This window comes from Quercus robur, chromosome 2, assembly GCF_932294415.1.
Source record: "Quercus robur chromosome 2, dhQueRobu3.1, whole genome shotgun sequence".
NCBI classification, from domain to species: domain Eukaryota; kingdom Viridiplantae; phylum Streptophyta; class Magnoliopsida; order Fagales; family Fagaceae; genus Quercus; species Quercus robur.
In genome coordinates this window covers 9419518-9438117 of record NC_065535.1, presented here as the reverse complement: position 1 = coordinate 9438117, position 18600 = coordinate 9419518, and the positions used below count along the sequence as shown (strand labels likewise).

Here is an 18600-nt window from a genome sequence, read left to right as displayed (position 1 = left end):
AATATACAATTTGATCCTAAAATTTCACAGATTTCCTCCTCAGATGGGCCTGTAAAATTTCATTATTTAATCTTTAAAAATACTTGTATGTTAGTATAACTATAACAAACAACGGCTGAGGAGTGTAGTCTTCCTGTAATAATTGCAAATACTTGTGAGGCTGACAGCCATCGTTTTTGCTAGTTGAATGATAACGTTGTTGATTAGGAAAAAAAAGAAAAAAAACAACGGCTGAGGAGTGAGGATGCATGTGGCTTGGTTAAGGGTAGAGCCGTTAAGTAGTCTCTAAGCTTTTCACATCCCTTTCAAATCAGAAAGGGACCGGCCTCCCTCGTGAATGCAAATTCTTGCCTCCTAAGTCCTAATCCGATAAGATCGGAATAATCGGGTCAGGTTCGCCCATTTCCTTCCTAGCTAAGTAATGGTAAGACACATAAAATTACACCATTTTTATTAGAATTTTCCTGAAATTTGAGTGAAAACACACTTTTTTATTCAAATTATGACAAAAATCATGTCAATTTATCCCATCCCATCACGCTTTTTCCACATTTTTTTTTATTTTTATGTGTCACACTTTTTATATATATATTTTGGTCATAATCGGATTACCCCTACAACTAGGCATAGCAATAGCTAGTCTTAATCTAGTACAGTTCTACAACTTATATTCTGTAACTTCGTCGAAATATCTGACCCACGAAAAAATAAGTGGTTGATAACCTGATTTTTGAAGACCAATAGTCGTCCTTGTATTAGACTATTTTGGTATCATAGATCGGTGGCCACGAGTTTTACGCATTTCCTTCTCAAAAAAAAGCTTTGCGCATTTGGAAGATCGAAAGCTATACAACAACAACCTTTGGTGGACTGAAAGCGATTTTTACTTTTCAGAAGTCGGCATACGAATATATATGGGTGTCATCAATCATATTGTATAACTCAATTTGAGATTGTCGATCAAATTTTTCTTTTTTTTCTTTTTTTCATGGTAAGTATATTCTGATTGAGAAAAAAAAAAACTATCATTCTAGAGAGAGAAAGAGAGAGAGAGATTTGGTGGGGGTGTGTGACGCGTGTGATTTTTTTTTTTTCTAACAGCCGGCAGTTTTGTTGGGATATGAATCTGGCTTCTCTTTTTGTTTTTTTGAAATATTTATTTGTTGTTTCTCTGTATCTGTTTTTTCTTCGGAGAGTTGATAGGTTATTCAATCTTTAGTTTATGATACTGAAGATATAGAAGTGAAATTTCTCTTGGCTTGGCTATAAATCCACGAGGTTGCTGGTGGGTACACTTTTCTTTTTTTTTTTTACAAATCCAAATCGTTAAAATTTATTGTTCTGTGATATATTCCTGCAATGATAAATTCTGCATTTTTTTTTTGTTCTTCATTCTTCTTAAGATAAATGATCCATCTTGAACTTTATTTTGAGGGCGGAGTTAGAGGAAAAGCATGAAGGTTAACTCTCTGAAAGTGAAATTTGTATTTCATACATATTAGTAGAGCATACATAGACTATTTTTTTGGTTTCCTGGTCAACCAGCATCATCTTGCAGTTGTGATTTGGTCTTCATTTTTTTTCCATGGATCAAGGGTTTCTGTTCCTAAAATTTTGGTTTTATTTTTTAGTCATAATAATTGGCATGTGAACCTTTATTTAGCTTTTTTCTGTTTATATATAGATATAAGATATTGACTAACATCTGGATTCTGGGTTTTATTATTTTTTTTTCTCCCTATTTTTATGTTTCTAAACTTACCCAAAAGCTAGGATAGAAAAGCTGAATTTTTGTATGTTATTATTTAAATATATTTTACTTTGGGTTAAAACAGGTTGTTGCTGGCAATCTGATTCCAACTCACATGTTGTCCCCAATGTCGAATTAGTGAAGATTGAGCTTCTGAATTATGGAGGATCCTTGTGAGACATTGGGCAATGGTGAAGCAGCCAATCACAGCCTTCAGATTATTAGGTACCAACCTTACACAAAACTACTATTATCACCATGGTTTAATTTGAGAGTCTTCTATGTGAGGATCAGCAATTTTCGTGCCGATGATTCAACTCCAGAGTTTCTTACTCTGAATCATATTCCTTCAAGCCCTGACACCCTTTTGGAAGTCAATGGTGCAAGAAGTTGCAGTTATTCTGATGGAGCCTCTTCCCTTCTTAGAAGGGATCGGGTAGATAAGAAATCGGATGAAGCCACATTTGTGAGCACAGATAGTGTAAAATTGACAAGGAGTATGAAATTCGAGGTTTTTGATAAAGATGATCTAATTCTCTCTGGGGTTTTGGAGATGTCTAATAGCAATGGTTTCACTGGGGAATCAAAAAACAGTACCAAGCGGTGGAGCATGAATTGTGAATCAGTGATCAACGCAGGCACTGGATTCTTAAAGGGAAAACATCTTGATGGTCCCGAATTTCCTACACCAACAATCGAGGTTTATGTTGCAGGCTCCTTCTCTGGAATCCCGATCATCTTGACCAAGACCTTACAGCTTAGTTTTCGAAAGAAGTACAATCGGAAGGGCACGTTGGATGCAATCCCGGAGTATGATACAGCTGAATCCCAGAAAGATGTGTCTGCTGAAGATCTACGGGTATTCTACTGGATAATATTTTACATTAGAATTCAAATTTTGTGATATTCTCTTTGTTTCTCTGGTTTTAATTTATTGTCATTCATCTAGTGCTTTAGTACAGTACAATAATTTGCATTTTTTAAGGGTAGCAAACTCTATCTATTTAGGTTCTATAAAGTTTTAGCAATTTCCAATCAATGGATGGACTGAACAACCCCTCCATTGTAAGGACTCTGTGATCCAAAACAACAGTGCAGTAGAGAATCATGTTTGTTTACCTTTCTGTTATGACTGGCTATATATGCTTCCTGTGTTGAAACATGTTTTCCGTTACAAAAAGTTCCAATTTTTGGATGTCTGGGCTGGTGAAGTGAATCTTATCCTAGAAGTGTCATTTGAGGGGGTTTGGGCAGGGCACATAAGTTACAAAGGATGGGCATTCACCCTTTTTGTTTTCTGTTGCATTGTTTTCAATACCCATATTCTGTCATAGTCTGATGTGCATGAGCCTCATCTAAATCCCACGTGGAGGATGGTCCGTATATGTGGGGCCCACTCCAATATTTTTGGGTGATTTTTTTTCCGGAGGCCACATTGGCAACTACATTATACGTGCTTGAGCTTAAATGGGCTGTTTATGATTTTTCTATTTAGTTCCTTAAGCAGCTTCAACTGAGCCAGTAAATTTACTTCTGCTCAGATATCCTCAACTGATACAAAAATCTTGTCTGATGAGTTTTTATCATTAATGCACGTTGAATTAGCGGAGAGAGGTGATTTGTGCTCGTACTTTCCAAAGAGACCTTATATTAGCCAGAAAAAATCTCAGGATATTTTTTAGGCTGTCGCATATATTGAATGTTTCTCAAACTTAATACACTGGATGAAGGATTAGCACAGTGTTTAGTACTGAGACGGTTCTTTTCCTCCCTTGCTGTCCTTGCACACAGGATATCATTATTAAGTTAATTCCTGTCCTTAATTCATTGTCTGTCACTATAACATGCATCCCGCTGTTGATATCGCCTTGAGAAAACTATTTTCATAGTCACTAGACTCCTGTAATAGATGACTCTTCAAATTTTCTCCCAACATCAAAGAAATCAATCTTATAAGTTTTATTGAGTTGCTGTTATGGATTGATTATGTTCTCTCAGAATGTTTAATCTCTGTGAATGAGTGGGTATGCACAATTGCACATTTGGGGATGAGGGTGCTACATTTGTATTGTGTCAAGAGCTTCAGTATCTTTGTTTTCTGAGAGTTCTGAAATACTGAAATTTGGTTCCACTATTCACGAGATCTTTTCTTTGCCTGTTGTTGATTGTGGCATATGGCCTTCTAGATGAGAACACTGCTGCACTTGGAGTTCTCTTGTAAGCTGCAGAGTTTTGGCTCTTTTTATTCATGTCTTGTGTTTTCTTCATTTATTATTGACATCTAGATCTAAGTTTTCAGATGTAGCCCCTATGTTCTCTCTGCTTTTTGGTATTTTGTTGTAATCATACAATTTTTTTCGCCATAGGATGCTTTTAGCTTTGATGAAACCCTCTGCAAAATTTTCCTTTGGATCAATCTTGAATCTTTTAGATACTTTTCTTTGAGAGCTGCAAGAAAGTGTTGTTCTATTCAGATGATTATGTGTCTGCTTTGAACATTTTTATGGAGTGCTTGTAATTAATATTGAATATTATTATGGGGTGCTTGTAATGAAATTTGAATCTTTTTATGGAGTTCTTGTAATTAATATTTGAGTATTCTGTAATGGTAATCTTGACATGATGATATGGATAATGCTTAGAAAAAAAAAAAACTTGTTAGGTTCAAAAGTATGGATAATTGCCACTTACTTTCTTTCATGGTTCTATGATTACTCTACCTCTACATTTTGCTTGATTATCTTTCATCATGGGACATTAGTCAAGCCACCTAGACAAAAGGTTGTATAAAAACTATTGTCGTCACTTAAATGCTTATGCTTGTGTCAATTTGATGTAAAAGAAATAGTTCCTATACTTGCTGTGTATGTGCACCATGTTCATCCCTTTGGCTAAGTTTCTATAATAATGAATCATGAACTCTAATTTATCATGACCGGTAAAAAGTAGCTATCAGAGTTGAATGTCCTACTTTGGTGCTGTTTCGCCGTTTATTCTTCCATATATTTGCTTATGTGGCAGTTTTTTTTTTTTTTTTTGGTTAAGCTAACTCAAATGGATGTGAACCATTAGTTGGGCCATTTACTTTGTTGGTTCATCAAACAAGTCACTATGTTTTGCTGGATTAGGTTGCTGCATGCATAGAAGAGAGATTTAGCTAATCTAGAACTGTTAACAGCAAATACTGCTACCTTTCTTAGCCTTACTTGTGAAGTGATATACTTTTGGTTGTTTTGTTAGCTATGTATTTTATATCTTATGATGCTTGACTATTTTAATCCCAATTATTGGGTTTTTTGAATTGTAGGTGGCAGATTACAGAGCCTACAAAACAGAAAATGAAGATGACTACAACAACATGTACTGGAGGAGGACAGAATACATAGATGGTGAAGATGGCGAATTATCCTGGTTCAATGCTGGTGTAAGGGTTGGCGTTGGGATTGGCCTTGGTATTTGCCTTGGACTTGGTATAGGAGTTGGATTGCTGGTCCGTACTTACCAATCAACTTCTCGTAACTTCAAAAGACGGCCCATTTGATCCTTTTATCAGAACTATGATACAATAGGTTCCCTAAAAATCCAAAGGCAGCTAACCTCATCTTTTTTCCAATGTGCATGTTTGTTTGACATGCATTTTTCCTTGTGGGCTTTGAGTAAGTAGTTCTTTCTGTAGGTAATGCTCTTTTGTTCAAATCGCATGCTCTTTTGTTCGAATCGCGTGATTTTGACCGGCAATTAGTAGTTCCTGAGATTGGGAAAGGTGACATCTATGTGGTTCATGAAGTTATACACATCGAAGCTTGTGTTTCCCTGTAAATAAATGTATTTGGAAAGTGAACAAACAGCTTTGATATATGGATCAACTTCTTAAAATAGAAACCCTGTGTTTCGGCCTCCTTAATTTATTGTTTTGACTTTTGAGCACAAAAAAAGAAGCCCTGTTTAATTGCTTTTGGCAGCGTGGTTTAATGGATGAAGCCCTGTTTAGGGTTCTTTATTATAGTCACTTAGTTCACTACTATGCAAACATATGCAACATAAGACTTGAATGGCTTACAAATTTGCATCTGCATGCTAAAGTAACAACTAATAGAAGTCACGTTAGTTAAAACACCCGTAAGAGGATGAAAATGTAGATAAGCATTTGGTAAGGTTTGTCAGAACAACACACAAGAAAAAAATGTCATATGAATATGTGAAGTTGTAGTCACATAAACAAGTCCAAATTGATGCTCTGAAATGGTGCTTGTGTCGTTACTCCATGCATATTTCCATAATGACTTATCATTCATCTTTTTAACTGCTGTACATTCCCACCTATCGAATAATCAGAAAAAACTTCTGATCATTCCCAACTTATCACTAAATCTGACTGTCATTACTTAGACATGTATTCTGTATACAGTATGCACATCACACCCCAATCTGCACTTTTTTTTTTTTTTTTTTGATTGAATTGCACTTGTTAATTATGAAACTACAACTTTTTCAGAGATTCATGACATTTTTTCTTAAGTAATACTTGGGATACTACAAAAGCGATGTGTACATTACAAAATAGTAATAAAGACCTTTATTTGATTCTCCAAAAAGAAAATTTTATTATGTGTTGGAATAACACTAATTATATTTTTTGTCATGTCAATCTATAAATATATTGAAGTAACTTTAGTATGCCTGTGAGAAGTCTAACTGAGGGAGCCAGGTGTTAGCAAGTTTAAGATAGCTTTTTTTTTTTTTTTTTTTTTGGCTGAATGTTTAAGATAGCTGTTACGCAAAAGACTACTGGCAAGTGCAAACATCTTTCATAATAAAATCGGACCAAAAAACCCGAAATTGCTATAAACTCTCAACAAAAGAATGGATTAAGGCAATAAAGTGTTATCAAGAGACGCGAGAATTCAGAATTGGGGAAACAAAATTGAATTAGCAAGCATGTGGCAGATATGGCTTACATAATGAACTGTTTTCCAACACCCAGAATGGCCCCAAGTAGGTACTGAGGACATCTACATGCATTACCATGAATATGACATGGACAAATAATCCCTGTAGCATCTACCATTACATCTCCAAAAGAATTCCTGCAGTGGAAGTTGATTTAATCATCATTAGATTTAGCTGAATGCATGTCATTACAATGTCCTGCTTGGAACTACACAACATAAGGAATGGACAGATGGATGGAGTGACACCGAGTAAAATAATATCTAAGGTATAGCACAATCACTGTACAAAGCAAACACAACCAGCCACAAATGATGATAGCATTAGTATAATGCATAGGATTATCTTCTCCAATGTGCTCCGACAAGTCACGAACCCAATCCTGTATCTCTTGTTGGATTCAAATTCTTTCCAGAAGACAGAATAAGTGAAGTTGACTTTGATTTCAGCATCTTCAGTTATATCCAAAGCAGAATCATGGTCACCAACAACATGTATTTCTTTCACTTTGTTTCCTAAGTAATGAGGATAAAAGCGCAGGTGGTTGATAAGAAAAAACCTACGACTTGAACTGATGTAGTCGCAAAAGGAATCTTTAGTATCGTCTCCAATGTTCTTTGACAAGTGAATGCTATCAAAGTACATCTCGTACATATATTTGTTTCCAATGGCATTTCTAAATATTGCAACTTCTTCTCTTGTCAAATTTTTCTCACAAAGGAGTTTCCCTGTTGTTCCCATCTTGAACCTCAATTCATACTGAGTGTTGACATAGCAATCCCCTGCTAGAAGTTCTTTAAAGGATCTCTTCCTGTTGGGTGTTGGATCTATACATAGAGATGTCTATTAGAAAGTGCATAGGAATGCTTTTTTTTTTTTTTTTTTGATGAATGAAATGGGTGAGCGGGGGCGACCATTGTGGCAGACCCTCATGGGTGTGACTATTGGGGCACTACCTACTAGGGAATGTTGGATTGAGTCATAACTATTGCTGTCTGGATGACAACAGATCTCACCCTAACCCTACAAGAAGGCTAGTACCCTTAGACTAGCTGTAGGAGGGAATTCCCACATTCCACCCATTGGGGTTCAAACATGGGACCTCAAGCAGCGCTGCAGTTGTGTTTGCACCAAGACCACTAGACCACCTTTCTCGGTGGTAAGTGCATAGGAATGCTAATCATGACTATTACATGATGATTTATAAGACTATCCAATATTCATGACTATTAATTATGTTATTAAAATGATTTTTTTTTCAAATATACTATAATTAGTAGACTAATTTGAACCTATTCAAGATATTTATAAAAAAATGTACAGTCTACATTTCATGGAACACATGTAACATGTTACATTAAGTTAAAAGTACTATATAAGTTTAGGATGGTAGCATTTATTTTTTTCTTTTCATTTCAAATATAAGTAGAATGCCTATATTATTGAAACTTGAGTTTTAAGGTAATCTTTTGAATATTTATCATTTTTACTTATTCATTTTTTAGCCAATATCTCTAATTTCTAATACCTATTTTGTTTGTATTTTTAAACCAAAAAATTAAAGAATTTGGCTCAAATAGAATAAAATTTCATACTTTTCAACCTAAAAATTAAGAAAAAAATTTTTGAGTTCAAAATTGAAAAGGAAACCTACAAAAAGAATTAATTTAAATGTTCAATTAGTCCAAAATAGAGCAAATGGACTATATTGGACCGAATTGGACTAAATAAACCGAATGAGACCCAAGTGGATTGATAGGACAAAAGTGGACCAAATGGACCGTATAAAACCGAAGTGGATCGTTAGGACCTAAGTAGACCGAATAGAACCGAAGTAGACTAAATGGACCGAATTGGACATAAGTGGACCGATAGGACCTGAGTAGACTGAATTGTACCAAAATAGATCGAACGGGACTAAAATAAACTAAATGGGACCAAATTAGACTGAAATGCTACGCTAATAGGGCTCAACAAGAGTGTAACAATAATAAATGCTATCCATCAACTTTTAGATATTATACAAATATATAGACAAATTACATAACTAATTAAAAAAAGTTACATGATGAAAACTACATATGGATGGTCTTATAAATTGCCATATAGTAAGTTATATAAAGAGAGCTCTAAACTTGTTTGCAACTAACAATTTTCCAATCATAATTGTAGTGGATTATAATCTGAATGTCTCTAATTTTTTTTTTTTTGGTTAATCTGAATGTCTCTAATTACAATAGAATCAATGAATTAATTATATATGCCTAGAAACTATGTTCATAAGACGAATATGTGCAAATTGTAAAATTGTAACAAAGTTAAATTTTATAATTTATATATTTATAATAATGTGAGAGCAGATAATGTAAATGATTTTTCCACAAACCAAGAGAGTTAAAAAGTTATTCTTACCTCCAGGAGAGCAGAATGGCAAATCAAAATATGAATATTCCTCACTGCATGTGGAAAAAACTTTCGAATTAATATACAAACAGAGATGCATCAAGTTCATAAGGAGGCCCAGAAAAATATAAATAAATAAATAAAAGAGGATTAATGTAATGAAAATTTTTCTCTCCATTTATAAGTAATATCATGAAGCTCAAAATATGAACGCTCAGGCCTGAGGCCTGCGCCTGCAGACATTATAACAAAATCAAAGATTGAACTGAAAGTAAATTTTTTCTTTTTCCTTTTGATTTGATGAGAGATCACTACAGATAATCTTAGGCATTCACACAAGTATAAACAAATTTTGAGAACAAAATTAAAGACCTGTAATGCTCTGTTTGGCAAGTGCTGGAAAAGACGTATTTCAGTCTAATGGAATTGAACTTTATTACTTTCGCTCACTAACAATGAACAAATGATATACTTAAGATCATTTTCTCTAGAAATTAAACAGTTTTTCTGAATCAAAATCAAAATATTGAGACCTAAAATTTCCATTACTTTAAACCAAAAAAAAAAAATCTCAGCAACTAAAGTAAAGCAAGCTCAAATTCAAATTCACATGGAAGAACATTAGAAAATGTTGAACAGATGAGATTCAAAGAGAAATTACCATGAATCTTCTTGATTAGAATAAACTTTGTTGGCGAACAGAGGAATATAATCTCCTTCATTGTACTGACGATCTTCCTCACTTAAAGGCGCATTTCTCAGAGTTCGAATTGCGAATACCAAAGTTGGAAGAACAATCAGTATCAGAACAAAGAAATTCAACGGTGTTCTTACTCTACGAGCCATGGATTCTGTGAGAGAGATTTTGAAGAGCTTGAAAATTTAGGAGTGAAAAGCTGTTAGAATTGCTCTTGCTTTTTTAAGTTTTTATATACCATGGATTATGCGGGTTTTTTTAGCGGGGCTAGTTTGTTGTAATAGTATAAATTTTGATTTTCGAATCTAAGCCGTTGATCTTTTAGATGGGAGTCAATCAGAAATTTTGGACAGTGAAAGGTTGACTTGGATAGTTAACGGGGAGTTAGTTCTTTTGCATAACAGAATTAGTTATGTGCAGTGATAGAGTCACGAGTTGGTTTGATAACTATCTCAAGCCACTCCTTGAAACTCATTTGATTTGAGCTGAGGAATAATTGACGAAATGACCCTTGGTAGGAATAGAAATTTTGTCATATTTTTTCCTGTTATGATTTAATTGATGAAATGATAAAGTTTAGTTACAAAATTGATTGTAGACTAAGTTTACAACCTTACTCAATAAAATAAACATTACTACATATTGAAATTATCCTTATTAGTTATGTTGGAACTTGGAGTTTGCTATTAAGTAGGGGAAATGAAATGGTGTTAGTTGAAAAATAAAATTGGGTTTGATTTGATTATTTTGGGATCTGAAAATCCTTCAAGAGTGCTTCTAGTGATGTCATTATTGATACAGATGATTAACCTGTACAAATCACTTAGATTTTATTTATTTATTTTAGGTGGCCTATTGATAAAATGATTTAGAGATCTTAATTATGGGTTCGGTTAGTCCTTAATGAAAGAGGGGTGAGGTGACTGTGTTTTTGAAAGTGACCTATTGATAAGCATATTTGCAATTTGTTCTTGAGAAAAAATTTACAAATCTTCCTGTAGTTTTCCATAAAAACACAAAATCTAAGTAATGAGTGTAACACTAAACCCACGTGTGGTGTTATTTTATATGTAAAAATAAACTGTTAATTATGTAACACTTAACCCTATGGGATATTAAGTGTAGGGTCGGTCTTTGGGGCCCAGGCCCGACAAGTAAGTGATTCTGGCCCAAAGAACCCTAGACAATGAATTTGTAGAGAGTGGGTTACAGAACTAGGGCTGGACGAAGTGAACGTTAGTTAATTGCATGCCATGCAGCAGTTTGAACGTAAGAATATCTCCTTAATGTCCACAGGATACTCAGTCCGAGGAAACGTATAGGTGCACCTCTGGTTCTGATCAAAGACTATTGCCTTGCTCTTTCTTCCTATCTCCTTTTGTTTTCAAATTTCCGATCCCTTCTTCATGGGGATTTCCTTCTCTTATATAGCCTCCTTAAATTGATAAAAGCCTTACACTTGTTAATCATCTGAACTTTCACTTGAGTGTCTGTCCCATCGGACATCCACCTTATCTTTCTGTGAGTTGCATTGGCCAATGTAACACTATTCGCCTGTCTTCTCCACATTAATGCGGCTGGAAAAGTAGCTTCCTTGCATTTAATGCGGCAGTTGTGGTCTCCCCTTGGATGTCTTACATTTTCTTCCTTCTTCCTGCTTTGTGAGGCTCATCCTACTACCCACATTTGTTTCGGATGATTCTTCACTGTGGATGGGGCGCACATTGGGCCCGTATTTGGTGTGTCCGAGGAGACATTCCTCCTCGAACCTCTTTTTAAATAAGTTGGGCTCAACAGGGTTGGGCTGGAAGTTTTTTGGTCCTCCTTTTCCCCTTTTGGTCATGGCTGGACTCCGTGCGGGGCCCAAGGCCCATTGTTGACTTGAGAATTTTACCCCTACATTAAGTATAACACAAAACCCACATGCGGTATTTTTTTATATCGAAATGTAACTCTGAATATCAACACGTGCTATTACCTTAGCAATTTATTGTTTATCTTGATGGATATTTATTACTTTACATATATAACAATACCACAGGGGTGAAGTGTTACATTTAAAACTTCAGTGGATTCCATGTCCTAGGGAGAAACAACAGCGAGGTTGTGTACTTTTCCCCTTTTATTCTAGCTTCAATTAAGACCTATGGGTTATCAGATTCATATGCCATATTGGCTAAGTTAGGAGGCAAAGATTTATGGGTCATTATTGGCCTTCTCAGGCTTTTTTGAAGGGACTCTTGGTTCTATGTAGCTTGTCTCCAAGCAGCCTTAGGAAATTATCTACAGAATATATTTTTCCTCAAAAGGTTGCCTCTTGAAAACTGGGGCTGGAGAGTGGACTAATGCAACTCTTCAGTTAATACAGAGGCAAAAGATAGTGTATGGTGCACAGTTTCACCATCGCCAACCAGATTGAGGATGAGGGTCAGTTGTCTTCATTGTTCCTTTCCTAGATGCCTTTGGATGGTTCAACTTATGATTTCTTTGTTTTAAGTTAAGTTAAATTCCTGTCCTTAATTTAAGATGGTGTCACTATAACATGCATTGATTGCATTCTACTGTTGATATAGCCATGAGAAAACTATTTTAGTAGTTGCTATACTCCTGTAATAGATGACTGCAAATTTTCCCCCAACATCAAAGAAATCAATCTTATAAGTTTTGTTGAGTTGCTGTTATGTATCAATCATGTGTACTTTCATAAATAAAATTTGCATTCTATTAGAGAATTTATAATCTATGTGAATGAGTAGGCATGCACAATTGCACATTTAGGGATGAGGGGTACACATTTGTGGGGTACACATTTGTATCGAGTCAAGAGCTTCAGTATCTTTGTTTTCTGTATAAGTTTTGAAACACTCAAATTCGGTTCCACTTTTCAAGAGATCTTTTCTTTGCCTTTTTTGGCATATGGCCTTCTTTGCCTTTTACTAGCTGCAGAATTTCAGAGCTTTTTAATCATTCATTTCTTGTATTTTCTTCATTAGTACCGACATCTTGATCTAAGTTTCGAGATGTAGCCCCTAAGTTCTCCTGCATTTTGGCATTTTTTTGTAATCATACATTTTCCTTCTCCATAGTTAGGATGCTTTTAGCTTTGGATCAATCTTGAATCTTTTACATTCTTCTCTTTGAAAGCAGCAAGAAAGTGTAGTGTTCTATTCAGATGATTATGTGTCTACTTTGAATTTTGTTATGAAGTGCTTGTAATAAATGTTGAATCCTTTTATGGAGTGCTTGTAATTAAAATTGCGTACTATATTGGTAATATGGCATGATGATAACACTAATGATTTAAAAAAACTCGTTAAGTTCAAAAGAGTGGATAATTGCCACTTTCTTTCATGGTTCTATGATTGCTCTACCTCTAGATTTACTAGATTCTCTTTCATCATGGGACTTTAGCCCAGCAACCTAGACAAAAGGTTGTATAAAAACTATTGTCAACAGTTTAAATGCGTATGCTTGTATCAAGTGATGTATAGGAAATAGTTCCTATTCTTGCTGTGTTTATGCACCATCTTCATCCCTTCAGCTAAGTTGCCATTTTTTTTTATGGGAAGACTAAGAATTTTATTCAGATGGAGAAATAAAAACTACATCCGGGAGAAGAGCTTGTTCTAAAAAGTAAGGACTCTTCAATCCAAGCAAAAAAATCATCTATGCCTAAAGCCTGGTTTTAATGGATCACCAACCCTCTAATTTATCATGACTGGTGAAAAGTAGCTGTCAGTGTAGAATGCCCTACCTTGGTGCAGTTTCGCCATTTATTCTTCCATCTAGTGGTGCTTATATGACCGATTTATGTTGGTCCATCACGTAAAATCACCCTTTACCCAAGTTACATCTACTCAACAATATGTCTGGTATATTCCAATTTGTCATTGTAAACTATGCTTATCCACAAGGATGAGAGAGAGAGAGAGAGAGAGAGAGAGAGAGAGCATCATATGATATGGCATTATAGGGAGAACCGAGTCCCGAGAACAAGGTGTGGTGAAATAGTAAAATGTACCATCAAGGAAGTTCGGGGCTCAACTCACCTAAATGCAGAATTTGTGGAATTTATAGGATAAGAAATGTCATATGTTATGCATTGATTAAAAAAAAAAAAAAAAAAACAGTTTCTATCATAAAAATATAATAATAATCATCATCATAATAATAAACAGCGGTGTCAGATATTATGCAGGATCTTTCATGAAAAATGATTTATCACAATGGAAAGCGCAAGAGAAAGAGATAGAACGTCCTACTTTGGTGCAGTCTCGCCATTTATTCTTCCATCTAGTGGTGCTTATATGACAGATTTATGTTGGTCCATCACATATATTCACCCTTTACCCAAGTTACATCTTCTCAACAATATGTCAGGTATATTCCAATTTGTCATTGTAAACTATGTTTATCCACAAGGATGAGAGAGAGAGAGAGAGAGAGAGAGCATCATATGATATGGCATTATAGGGAGAATCGAGTCCTGAGAACAAGGTGTGAAGGTGAAACAACAGTTTCTGTCATAATAATAATCATCATAATAATAAACAACGGTGTCAGATATTATGCAGGATCATTCATGAAAAATGATTTATCACAATGGCAAACGCAAGAGAAAGAGATAAACCCATCATATGCCGGAATTCTTTCATTTCTTTACTTCGAGGAAGCTAGTAAGGGGACCCATGCCATCATATGCCTATTTCACTTCACATCTATATTTCAAGGTGAGATGGGAGGATGATGTTGGCAACAAAGTGAGGTATATTAAAAATAGATAAATTCCCCTGTTAGATAGTAGGGAGTGGACATTGAATTTGTTTATCCTAAGCCGGAACAACACTTACGGCTACTCTTAGTTAAATTCAGATCCATCTCTTTTAGTCAGTCCAACAAGCATTTCAGGCATGGTGAGAATTCTATAACTTTATTACCATAATACAATGGGCATTAGCATAGTTGGCTCAGCTAGCTGCTGGTGCAAGACACACTGGCTCCGGAGCCACCTCAGCTCCTGAATATCCATTGCCAGCTTGTTGAAGCTTGATGTCCAATCCCCACAGGGCAGCGGATTTGACATCATCTTGAGTCATCATTTTTGAGAACTCCTCGTAGTCATAATTCAATAAGGCTTTTCCTCCAAACTCTTTGGGAAGATTTTGCTCGTCGAAGTATGTCCTCATGAGCTCCACGCTATCTTTATTTTTAGGGTACACAAACTTCACCTTCTGGAATGTCTTTGCCTCCAAGAAATACTTGACAATCTGAATTGGAAGTAGAACACATTATATATCCTAAAAGAAGAATCGTACATAAAGGAACAAAGAAAAAGAAAAAGGGAGAAGGTGATTGGAATATAGAGAAATCTTGGTTAAATTCTCTCATTTTTTCTGGGTGATTCCTCAAGATTATTTCAGCAAATTTACCTAAGGTTGTGGAAAGCACTATGCAATGTTAGTCACACATAGTAGGAGCTGCTAGCGCATAGAAGCATCTATTCGTAGGATTACAATATTTTAAGCTACTTGGTCTAAACAGGGCATCCATCTATCCAACAAGCAACAATCATATGCTGCTCTTATCTTCAAGCGTACATTAGTGGTGAGGACACCAATCCCACAAATCAACATTCTAAAAAAGAGGGCTCTTGGTTCAAATAACCTTGTGCAGGAGGGAGTATAAACGGGTTTCTAGTTGTTGTGCAAGTACTTTAGTCAACTATTCTGCTATATTCAACTTATTTCTGCTAACATCACCTATGAGCCTCTTCTGGACAGAGAGCACATGAAAAATGGTCCATATTTGTTTTATTCTTTAGTTACTACTCATTCATTTGAGTAATTTCAATTCTAGTGGTCATTATGCTATTTATTGATGAAGCAGAGTGCAATCAGGGAGGGTTAAACTCAAACCTTCCAGAATGCTTCAAAAATCCGTGGGGGATTGTAGAGAAATGCTATGGCGAGCCTCTCAGGGTAGTGATTCTGCAAAATATTGATAGTCTCTCGAGCAGATTTGATGGGCACATTGTTGGTTATTGACCACCCAGTGAAGTCAATCAACCATGACATTTGTTCTTGACCCTCTGGAAGGTTAAGGATAGCGTTCTCTAAGAGATACACTAGATGTCGCATCTGATTATCCAAAGATGCAGTGTTCTGCAGCATTTGGAGAGACATTAATTTCAAAAACTAGTAACCACAAGAAATATCTGTGCTAGCTAAATAAATACTACCTGCATTCCTGGCCTTAGTATAAGAACACTCCTCCCATTTCGGTCATGAAAATTTGCTCTGTATATTTTTCCAGTCTCACCTTCAATTGCAACTTCATTCTGGCAACAAAATCATTATATATAGTGATTTTCAATTGAACTATTATCAGAATTAATTTCTGGCTTCTGTAAGCACTACTGAACATGTGAATATCAAACCCAACATACCCATCGAATTTCCTCAGGTTTAAAGGTTGATCTCCATTTGAGTGTCTCTTCCAACATTTTTTTTGATTTCTCTACATTCCAGTTCCTAGCTTCCAAATATCTCCTAAAGCATGCATTGGTACAAAACTGTAAACTACGTCCAGATTGAGGTCCAATTGCATCCTTAAGTTCATTGACCTGCATGCAAATTAATAATGACATCTACTATTTTCGAAGCTGAACTGAAAAATCTTATTTCTGTGGAACTGTAAAAGTAAAAATCAATTATGACAAAGGAGATCCTTTATCACAAAAACTGTTTCTATATATCAACTGGACACCAAAAAGAGCTATGCCATAGATAAAGTTCAATCATGAAGAAGAACCCGTCTAGTGCCTAACCCAAGTGTTTGGGATTAGATCAGTTGAGTTAGGCTATTTGATAGATTTTCTACCAATGGAAATGATGGCTAGCAGGTGCAAAGCCATTGCATTTTAAAAACTGAAAGGAGCTTAACATAGTCAAATGAATTATTGTCTTCACAATCTCTGCAACTTCCAATTTATCATCACCTTTAACTCAGCCTGATGTGGATCATTCTCCTGATCATGATGAGAATTAGTCCAACGGCTAAACATGGTCTCTGCCTCTCTGGTAGTCTGATACCACAATTTGGCAACCAAGTTTAACCTACAACATCAAACATCACATAAGAACATTCAAATATGTGTGTGTATTCTGTACCAGCTTTTACAGGAAAATGGCCACTCAACAATCTGGCAAACAGGATGAGAAAGGCATGTATCACACGATAGATAAAAACGACATCTTCTTTTTCTTTTTTAAATACAACATTAGAAATCCATTGTATATTATTAGATGTCTAGATCAAATTCTGTGTTCACCGTAAGTACCAACCCCCGTTGACCCAAGTGATTATATATATAAGAATTACTAAAACAACAACATTAACGATAAATTGTTATGAATATTATTAATATACTGTCCAAATTTATTTTACATCAACAGATGAAGCATGAGTCATATAGGCATATAGCCCCTCCCCCCAGAAAAATTAAAATTGCAATTGGACTTGTGTTAATATTCTCAAATTGAAACCATACAAATAAAATCAATCACCTTAAGATGTTTTAATTCCAATTATACAGCTCTAAACTCAAATCTGAAGAACTAAGTTTTCATTCTGCTCCTTTCTCAGAGCAGAGGAAATGCAATTAGAACTTTGAGATTCACCTATAGTATCACATGGTCCCTAAGTCAAAAGCCTCTGCTTAACCCACACAAACACCATTTATTTCCCTTAATTTTAGGTGGGAGGTATTTCATATTTCAAGAATAATAAAAATTTCTTGAGCTTTTCTTTTCTTTTCTATCTCCAAACAAGTAACAAACTAACAACAAAAACAAAAACAATGATAAAAAATGAACAAAAAATAACATCAAGATCTCAAAGTATTTCCAAGAGCAATCACTTGAGCTTTTCATACCAAATTAATTTATTAATAACCCAAAAAAAAAAAAAAAAAGACCCATCCGCTAATTCAAAAGACAGTAATTTGATCACAAAAAAATAATATATTTGGACAGAAAACATGCACATTTCAAAGAGAGAAAAATGCATATGAACTCACACAAAAGCTGAAGAAACTAGACGCACCTCCTACTCCACCACAAGAGAGAGATGGGTTATCTAGACTTTTGTGAGTCTTCTACACGGAAATAACATGTATTCTACGATTAGAGTGGACCAGGTAGAAGAGAGAGAAGGAAAACTGTGTGTGAAATGAAAAGAGGGAGGGATGGAGTTTCTATTGTCTTTTTGTGGCAGAAGACCCTGATATTTATTGGGTTCTAAACCAGTCATTCTAGTATAGCATAGTATAGTATCCGTACGATGCGCTGACAAGTGACATGCTAAAGCCACCTACTGTTCTGCTTTTTTTGGCTTGTGACAACGAAACCGACCCTCCTCCAGTGGAACGAGGGAACTGTAATATAAAGCAAGAGTAACGTGATGTGCACTAAATTTGGTACAATTTTGTATATAATTTATTATATGATTAGTTGTAATGAGTAAAAATATGATAATAATAAGTCATGTGAAAATACACTCTTACTAATAGTTACTAGTCATATCACGAATGATAGCATAAAATTATGCCATGTTTAATGTCCGCATTACTCATAAAGTAGATAGATCTGAATCAGATCTATTTTGCTAGAGAAAGAGTGATTTTACTTTTCCATTCACTTTTTACTGCACGTGCCGTACCAACTTTGAGTCACACGTGTGGTTTAGAGAATCTCAATGGGATTGGTTTTTGGTTTTGCTGTCTGTAATGACAGGAAAGCCA

The 18600-nt window shown here is 35.3% G+C and overlaps 3 protein-coding genes across 7 annotated transcripts; 1 reads left to right on the top strand and 2 right to left on the bottom strand.

Annotated features, from left to right (window-relative positions):
• The first annotated feature begins 274 nt into the window (after positions 1 to 274).
• On the top strand, positions 275 to 5654 carry LOC126712232 (uncharacterized protein At1g01500). 4 transcript variants are annotated; one of them, XM_050411486.1, is made up of 4 exons: positions 998 to 1285; positions 1836 to 1975; positions 2105 to 2609; positions 5058 to 5654. In XM_050411486.1, the coding sequence occupies exons 2-4, from the start codon at positions 1911 to 1913 to the stop codon at positions 5289 to 5291; spliced, it is 804 nt and encodes a 267-aa protein (XP_050267443.1). In that variant the 5' UTR covers positions 998 to 1285; positions 1836 to 1910; the 3' UTR covers positions 5292 to 5654. The 4 variants fall into 4 exon arrangements, with proteins under 4 accessions (XP_050267442.1, XP_050267441.1, XP_050267443.1 ...); XM_050411485.1 differs by lacking the exon at positions 998 to 1285 and adding an exon at positions 275 to 424 and having other exon boundaries at positions 1836 to 2609; XM_050411484.1 differs by lacking the exon at positions 998 to 1285 and adding an exon at positions 628 to 991 and having other exon boundaries at positions 1836 to 2609.
• Positions 5655 to 6629: 975 nt separating this feature from the next.
• Positions 6630 to 10021, bottom strand: LOC126700295 (transmembrane 9 superfamily member 2-like). The gene is made up of 3 exons (XM_050398381.1): positions 9765 to 10021; positions 9113 to 9156; positions 6630 to 6837 (listed from the first exon to the last, which is right to left on the bottom strand). The coding sequence occupies exons 1-3, from the start codon at positions 9947 to 9949 to the stop codon at positions 6818 to 6820; spliced, it is 249 nt and encodes an 82-aa protein (XP_050254338.1). The 5' UTR covers positions 9950 to 10021; the 3' UTR covers positions 6630 to 6817.
• Positions 10022 to 14421: 4400 nt separating this feature from the next.
• Positions 14422 to 18098, bottom strand: LOC126712231 (uncharacterized). Of its 2 annotated transcripts, none has more exons than XM_050411482.1 (6): positions 17878 to 18098; positions 16798 to 16915; positions 16246 to 16422; positions 16039 to 16137; positions 15716 to 15961; positions 14422 to 15067 (listed from the first exon to the last, which is right to left on the bottom strand). In XM_050411482.1, exons 2-6 carry the CDS (start codon positions 16861 to 16863, stop codon positions 14768 to 14770), a joined length of 888 nt encoding a protein of 295 aa, XP_050267439.1. In that variant the 5' UTR covers positions 16864 to 16915; positions 17878 to 18098; the 3' UTR covers positions 14422 to 14767. The 2 variants fall into 2 exon arrangements, with proteins under 2 accessions (XP_050267439.1, XP_050267438.1); XM_050411481.1 differs by having other exon boundaries at positions 17904 to 18098.
• Positions 18099 to 18600: the final 502 nt, after the last annotated feature.